The 8367-nt window shown below is 45.3% G+C and overlaps 1 protein-coding gene across 5 annotated transcripts in view; it reads right to left on the bottom strand.

The window, feature by feature from the left end:
• Nucleotides 1–2071: 2071 nt before the first annotated feature.
• Nucleotides 2072–8367, bottom strand: part of LOC140386571 (uncharacterized) — a 35405-nt gene continuing 29109 nt past the window's right edge. For 3 of the 5 annotated variants that reach the window (XM_072469007.1, XM_072469003.1, XM_072469004.1), the window contains 4 exons: nucleotides 6743–6789; nucleotides 5115–5144; nucleotides 4981–5024; nucleotides 2072–3544 (listed from right to left, as the gene is read on the bottom strand). In XM_072469007.1, the coding sequence (XP_072325108.1) occupies nucleotides 3535–3544; nucleotides 4981–5024; nucleotides 5115–5144; nucleotides 6743–6789 (131 nt within the window). In that variant the 3' untranslated portion in view covers nucleotides 2072–3534. Of the gene's footprint in view, nucleotides 3805–4980; nucleotides 5025–5114; nucleotides 5145–6742; nucleotides 6790–8367 lie in introns of all 5 variants that reach the window. The other 2 variants (XM_072469006.1, XM_072469005.1) reach the window with 2 other exon arrangements.

Genomic DNA, 8367 nt, shown 5'->3' with positions numbered 1-8367 from the left:
TTCTCAAGATGGCCGACACTCAGAATCTCTGTCTTCCTCCGATTCAACCCTGCCTCCGCCTCGTGGTGAGTGTTCATGCCATTTTTACCGATTTTGTTTTCTAAATGATGATTCTGTGTTTGTAGAGACTCAAAGTACTGATTTTGTTTTTGTTCATAAGCAAGGCATTTTTGTATAACAATTTCTAGAGTTAGATACTGGTTTTGTGAAAGTTCTTCCCTCAAATTTTTGTCAGTTAGTCCAGAAATTAATTGATGCATTATCACAGTGTCTCTGAAATCAGCATAATCACAGCCTTGTGGTATTAACTTGAGATTTGTAATAAAATCAGATCGGCCCCCCCGTTTCTCTGAAAGTTAAATCTTTCCAGCATCTCACCAGATTGGCTGTTACAGCGTTCATCAAATTTTGTGAGTATAACATCTACTTCGGTGTTGTCCTCACCTTCTAAGTAATTAAAGCAATTATAGATTTCTCTAGCTTCATGCCCTCCTGTTGAGAGTAGTAGGGCTATTTTCATTGCATCAGAGGCAGTGCTTAAATCATTAGCTGTGATAAATATTTGGAACAGCTGTTCAAACATTTTCCAGTTATAACTTAAATTACCGGTTGTTTCCAGCTGCCATGGAGTTCCAACAAGTTCCATCGAATCAGTTAGCCATTGAGGATCCATTTGCTGGGAAGTCTTCCACAGTCGAATATCCGGTTTAGGTTTTTCTTCTCTTGCTGGTGTCTAGCTAGCTTTCTGAAATCACTCCTGGTATCATATGTTATTCTCTAAGTCTGAATAAAGATTGTAGACTTCCAGTTAACACAAATACTTTATTCAGTGGGTTTTTTCTGTTTCCAGAGCTCAACTAGATATAATACAGTCAAGAGGTATGACCAGTGAAGCTAAGGTAAACTGCCTATGCTGAGCAGTCTCTGTCTGCTGCTTCTCACTAGCCCTGTGCTTCTGAAAGAGGCGGATCCTCCCTTGGGCTGGGCCCTTTATACTCGTCTCTGATGCTGCCCTCTAGTGAGACTGTGGCTGTTACATCTGTCTGTCATCCCTGGTGTATGTGCAGATGTATGTACAGATGTACAGATCACTACAATACCATTCTTAATCAGACTGGGGGTCAGAGGGAACAAAGATAAATTGTTTGTTCTTAGTGGAATGCACAGTGCATCCCTGATCATAACCTCTCCCTTTGTGCACATACAAGGGACTAAAATAGCCCTGTTTTTTTTTTCAGCATTTCTCCTGACCACCACACACACCAAAACTCATAACATCCTGTGAAATATTTGGAAACATGTGGCCGCTGTTGTGATGCAGGAAATCCGGCAGCCATTTACAGACAGCAAGATCCCACAAACAGCAAAGGGTGGCATGGTGGCACAGTGGTTAGCCCTTCTGCCTCACAGCACCAGGGACCCGGGTTGAATTCTCGCCTTGGATGACTGTGTGGAGTTTGCATGTTCTCCCCATGTCTGCGTGGGTTTCGTCCGGTGCTCCGGTTTCCTCCCACAGTACAACGCTGTGCGGGACAGGTGGATTGGCCATGCTAAATTGCCCCTTGGAGCCCAAAAGATTAAGTGGGGTTATGGGGATAGGGTGGGGGCGTGGGCTTAGGTAGAGTGTTCTTTTCAACGTTCGGTGCAGACTCGGTGGGCCGAATGGCCCCCTTCTGCACTGTAGGGATTCTATGAAATTCCATGAAATGTGATAATAGTAATCTGTTTCTGGGATAGCAACAGATATTGGGTCAGGACATCAGGGGACGAATGGTGCTACCTTCCTTTGAGACAGTGGCTCAGGATTATTCACAACTATCCACACAGGATGTTGAGGCCAGTTGAAGACCTCACCTGAGATATATCAACTTCAAACATGTTCATTGGGTTCAACATCGGATTGTCTGCCTTCACTTCCTGAGCTCAAGCCCGGTCGTGGGATTTGAACCAACAACCTTGTGTTTCTCAAGGCAGACCTGCTACTCACTGGACCACGGGAAACATGCTCCTCCTTCATGTTTCCAAGCAGTTGATATATTACTGAATACTTATTAATTATATATTTCCACAGTTTAAGGTGTAGCATTTTTAATGTAAATAGTCCTTTGCAAGTACAGAATTTGAATATGAATGAAAAATAGATATGACTTCAAAACATTTCATCTTGCGACTTCCGGTGGCGGCCATGGTATGAGTGGTTGCACACAGGGCAGCTCCTGCTCGAAGGAACAGGAAAGAGTTCTTTTTACCCGATATTGAGTGTAATTTCAACAAAAAGGTGGAGTTGAAGGTTGGAGGAGTAGTTTCCCCCAGGAGTGGCATGTCCGCTGGTTACCAAACCCGGCAGAAACCCGGGATGGCCAAGGAATTGGAGGAAACGCAGCAGCAGCCAGTGGAAGAACGTTGGAAGGAAAAGGGCTGGTGCAAGTTGGAAAGCCCCAGATGGAGCAGTTGATGGCTTTTATTAAGGATGAGTGCCACCAGAATTGGAGATATATACAGGGGGCTGGGAGAGCAGATAGGCGAGCGAGTGGTGAAGATTAAGGGGGAATGGGAAGGGGAGGTCAATTGGAGAGTATGGAGTGAGGCATTGCGCAGGGTAAACGGGACCTCCTGATGCGCAAAGATGAGCCTGATACAGTTTAAGGTTGTACACAGGGTACATATGACTCGGGCAGGAATGAATGGGTTCTTCCGTGGGTGGCAGATGAGTGTGAGAGGTGCGGGCGGAAGCCAGCGAATCACGCGCACATGTTTTGGGGTTGTGAAAAGTTGCTGGGGTTGTGAAAATTTGGAGAGATTTTGGCCGGGCGCGTTCGCCGTCTCAGCAGCGAAAGTGGGGGAGGAGGTGGACCCTGACCCTTTGATGGGGATATTTGGGGTTTTGGAGAAGCCGGAGCTCATGGAGAGGAGGAAGGCCGATGTCTTGGCCTTCACCTCTCTGATTGCACGGCGATGAATCTTACTGGAGTGGCGGTTGGCACTGCCACCGGGGATAGCGGCTGGGTTCGGTGACCTGTACGACTTCCTGCGGCTGGAAAAGTGAAAGTCTGAGCTAAGGGGCTCAGCAGAGGGGTTTGAGACAAGGTGGGGGATGTTTGTGACTGTGTTTAAGGAGTTGTTCGTCCGGGGTGGGGGGGTGAAAAAGGGGAAAACATTGTACAAACTCTATAGTTGACGTTGGGAAGAATGTTTCCCAGGATGTGTAAGTGCTGTAATTATTTTGATACACATTTGTAATAAAATATATTTTTAAAAATATAATCTTGCACTCATCAGCATAGTTCACGCAAAATTACGGCTGCAATGGGGGAACAACAATTTGTACCGCATAAGAGAGTGATGATTGGTTGGTAAGTGGAATTGGTGGAGCCATCACCATGGAGAATGCAGCATGGCCCAATTAACTGCCCAGCATTTCTTCCAAATTCAAACCAGGCATGTTGACTCCGATTGGTCAAGGCACTCTCCTGAGGAATGTACCAGGGAGTCGCTTTCCGGAAATCTTTGTGTTCGTAGAAAAAGGCGCAAAGTTCACCGGGTGCTGGAAACACAAAAAGAAAAGGAAACTGCTGCCTGTATCTCTCCCATTTACTTTACAATGTTCAATATATTCACAGTGTCACCCTGAACACAACATTAGCAATGATTGGCAGCCTAGTTGTGGTAAAACATCACACAGACAGGATTGTTCCCAGCTTTGGGTTGGAAGATGCCAGGCTTCTGACACAGAGAAAGGTTGGGGGATTTCGACTCAACCCCACTATTGAGCAAGTAATGTCACTCAATCTGATGAGGTGTTATCTAGGAGAGAAATCATTGACTGGGTAAGATTGGGGGACATCGCAGCAATAACTTGCATTTATTTAACATCTTTAATGTTATCAAACAACCGAATGGCCCTTAACGAGAGAGATTATCCAAAAGAAACTTCACCCAGAGACACATGAGATATTAGGGTCAGTGGACCAGAAACCTGGTAAAATAAGTTGATTTGGAGGAGTGTCTGAAAGGTGGAGAAACAGAGGCGAAGAGAGAGAGAGAGACAGAGAAAGAGTCAGATAAGTGAGGAAAGAGAGAAAGACAGAGTAGGTTAGGGAGGAAATTCCAGCGCCCCCCACTTCCCCCTCTAGGCAGCTGAAGGCATGGCCGCCAATGGCGGAGTGATGGGAATTGGGAAATGCACAAGGGGCTGGATTTGGAAGAGGACAGAGATTTCAGAGGGTTGTAGGGGCCAGAAGAAATTACAGAGGTAGCGAGGGTTGTAGGAGTTGGAGGTGGTTACAGAGTTAGAGAGTGTTAGAGCGGCTGGAGGATGTCACAGAGATATGGAGGTTTATAGGGGTGAAGGAGGTTGCAGTTATATAGTGTTGTAAGGGCTGGAGGTAGTTACAGAGATAGGGAGGTTTGTAGGGTGGGAGGAGCTTACAGTGATAGGGAGAGTTGCAGGTGTTGGAGGAGGTTACAGCGATAGTGAACATTGTGGGGGTTCGAGGAGATTACATTGATAGGAAGAGTTGTAGAGGCTGTAAGAGATTACAGAGATAAGGGAGGGTTGTAGTGGCTGAAATAGGTTACAGAGTTGGGAGGGTTGTAGAGGCTGGAGGAGGTTACAGAGGTAGGGCGGATTCTTGGGCTGGAGTCGTTTACAGGGGTGGCGAGAGTTATAGGAGCTGGAGGAGTTTATTGAGTTGTGGACTTGGCCACAACCTCAGAACCTGAAGGCAAGAGGGCTAACCACTAAGTCACAACTGACATAGAGGCTGAATGAGGAACATAAACTCTATTTGAAACTCTGAATTAGCGACACACGCAGAGTTACAACATCATTTACTTTGCCCCACGCGAGTGCAGAATGTGAATGGGTGGCGAGAGTATCGATGGAGAATGAAAATACAGTGTGACAAAGTTTAGACAGAGTTACTCAGTGAGGGAGAGGTGAATGAGGAGGGAAATTTGTGGTTAATAAATGAATCTTACCAGTGAAGCTGGCTGTATAAGGACTGCTCGTTCAAATTCAGGCTCTTGAGGATAGAAGACAAAACAATATTCGAGGCTTACAACTGTGATTAAATTGCGTAAAATAAGTTTGTGTTTCTCGGTGGGACACTCACCATGTAAGCTGAGTCTGGCGCTGGGGTATCCTGCAACACAATGTCAGCATGGTTAGAGGAAAGGCCAGAGAGTTGTTCGAGAACCATGTAAAGAGTGAGGGGCAAAGCAGGCAGAAACATTCATAGCTGCAGTAACAATGCACATATCTGAGGTCTCTATTCATAATTAACAGTTTTACATTAACATCCAGATACACCGAGCTGATGGATACGGTCAGTATTTTGCATTTAGGGTTGGTTGGCACCTCTTGCTGTAACAGGGATTTTGCAAAGGTGGTTCTGGTAACGCTTCTGGAGTGGGAAAGTGTTGTTGACTGAAGTGTTGAGGTGGACTAGTCTGTGATATTTAAACATTAAAACATCTGGCGACTGTGGTGTTGAATGTCATAATATACACCAGTATATCATGGTGCAGACACACACTGATGGACACACAATGGGACCAATCAACACACACAACACCGCAGCCAATCACCAGTTAGAGCACACACACTATAAAGACAGGGGGCATCAGAGTTCCCGCTCATTCGAGCTGCAGCTAGCTAGGAGGACAGAGCTCACAGCCTGCAGCACAGACATTCACCATGTGCTGAGTGCATCGACTGGTTAGGACAAGGCAAAGATCTTTAGTTAAAGCTAGTATTGTGTTAACCCACAGTGAGAGTATGTTAAACAGTTAATGATTCAATAAAATAGTGTTGGTGACCTGTATGTGTTCCACGGATCCAGAACACCCAACACAACACTGAAGGCACCATGGCCCACCTCATTCTGGAATGATCCTTCATAAAGAAGATCTGGGAAGAGACGCAGTAATTTTGTGTGTTTATTGTCAGGTTCACCTGAGCAGCTGTGTGATGCAGGACTCTGTGCTCTGCAGGCTGTTCCCAGGGATGCACACCAAGATAAACACCAACTTCTGTTCGAGCATCATCAACACCCTGAAAGATGCTCTTTGACCTGTCCGAAACCTGTTGGTCTTCCAGTGCAAAGTATTGTCCCTGAACGAGTGTTGCAGACTGGGACATTCCAAATCCCAGGACGAAATGCTGAGGGAGACACTAAACCTTGGGCCAGCCACCACGGAGGCACAATGGGGGAAGGTCGCTGTCTTAGACCTTTCAGACATAGTGAACCGAGGGACTGGAAACCATGTAAAAGCCCTTGTGCTGTATGTCGCTCATGAAATTCATATTGTAAATGTAAGTGTCATTGTAAGTGAGATACCTCAAAGGACCATATTGAAAATAAATCATTTACATCACACTTTGCTAAATTTGAAATGTTATGTTGAGCACCTTGACAAATTTTATAAATAAAGTACACTTTGGGGAAAATATATGACTAATCCTCTCTACCCAACCCTGAGCGTTGGACCGGGGCCACATCTGAACCAATTGGGGTTCCCAGTCTACATTGTCTGCTTTCACTGGGGCACAATCGCAGAATGATCAGCATCATGACCCTGCTGCTGGTTACCTGATCACCAGATACACCGTGCTTATCTTGCATTAGTTAATGGCTCTGAGGTAGCCACCACCCCCACCCCCCCCCCCCTCCCCCCCTCCCTTCCACACCTCCCCACCAGTCTGCCCCTCTGCAATAGAGTTTATACGAGTTGAGTTTACCTGGTTAGATTGCCTGCCGGGCAGAGGAACATTGACGTAGGTCCCTGCTGACAACAAATACCAGTTAACACAACAAACATTGACACTGATAAAACTATTCAGCACATCCTGGGTACTGCACACTGACAACTTACTAACTGAACTGCCAGTTACTATTTACCATCTTGCAATATGAAAATACCCAATGACCATCTACCTCTTTACAAAACACTGGTTCAGCCCCAATTGGAGTATTGGTCCCTATTCTGGGCACCACACATTAGGAAGGCTTTAGAACGGATGCAGAGAGATTTTTAGTCAATTAGGGAATCAAGGGTTATTGGAATAAGGTGGAAAAGTGGAGTTGAGGATTATGTCAGATCAGCCATGATGTCATTGTATGGCGGAGCAGACTCGATGGGCTGAGTGGCCTACTTCTACTCCTATGTCGTAAGATCATATAAGGTGGAGAGAAAATTAGTTTGAGGTGTTCAAAATCATGAAGGGGTTTGGACAGAGAGACAGGGAGGAACAGTTCCCATTGGTGATGGGATCGGGGACCAGAGGAGACTGATTTAAGTGATTGGCAATAAAAACAATTGTAATGTAAACATGGCAGCGAGTGGTTAGGATCACGAATTGCATGGTCTGAAAGTATGGGGGAGGCAGGCTCAATCGCGGATTTGGAAAGAGAATTGGATCATTATCAGAAGAGGAAATATTTGCAGGACAATGGGGATAAGTCTGGGGACTGGGACTAACTCGGTTACTGTTGCAAAGAGCCAGCACAGGCATGAATGGCCTCATCCTGTGCTTCAACCATTCTGTGATTCTAAATTGAAGCTTATTTCAGAACCACTTACACTCTCTCACTCACTCACTCACTCAATCTCACTCTCAATCACACACGCACAAACTCACTCATCTGCGCACACACACAAACGGACATACACACACACATATTCACACACTCACATCAGAAGCACACACACACTCACACTCATTTCCACACTTACAATTTCATACACACACCCATTTCCACACTCACAAACTCATACACACACATCTCACATACACACTCACAATCTCATACACTCACAATCGCACGCGCACACACACATTTCCACACTCAAACTTATACATACACACACACTCACATTTCCATAATCACAACCTCATATGCACATTCACACATACACAGTTTCACACAGTATCTCATTCAGAGACATGGCATATTTTAGTGTGGAAAACTGAATCTCCCCCATCTAATTCAATTGAACCATTTATTATTCTGGTCACTTGCTCTAATTGGGCAATTTATTGATGCCTTTGCAATGACACAATGGACATATGTGAGGGCAGCAGAGAGTCACTTTTCCACTCTCAGGTGCCATGGTCAATATCCATTCCTGAACAAGTTAATGAAACTGACAATTGGGCTTGTAGTTTATCAGACCATGCCCGCCGCACACGTGGTCCCCATACCACCCCAATTTGTTCCTCGTCTGTACTATTTATTATGATCCTGGAGCAGATAGTAACAGTTTCTAGGATACCCAACAGAACCCTCAATATTATATTTCATTTGTACGATTGTGAGGAAAGAATACTTCACTCCAGGATTGACTCAATGCACCCGGAGGCAT

This window comes from Scyliorhinus torazame, chromosome 12 (assembly GCF_047496885.1).
Source record: "Scyliorhinus torazame isolate Kashiwa2021f chromosome 12, sScyTor2.1, whole genome shotgun sequence".
In the NCBI taxonomy this organism is placed as follows: Eukaryota; Metazoa; Chordata; class Chondrichthyes; order Carcharhiniformes; family Scyliorhinidae; genus Scyliorhinus; species Scyliorhinus torazame.
This window is presented reverse-complemented; position numbering and strand designations above follow the sequence as displayed.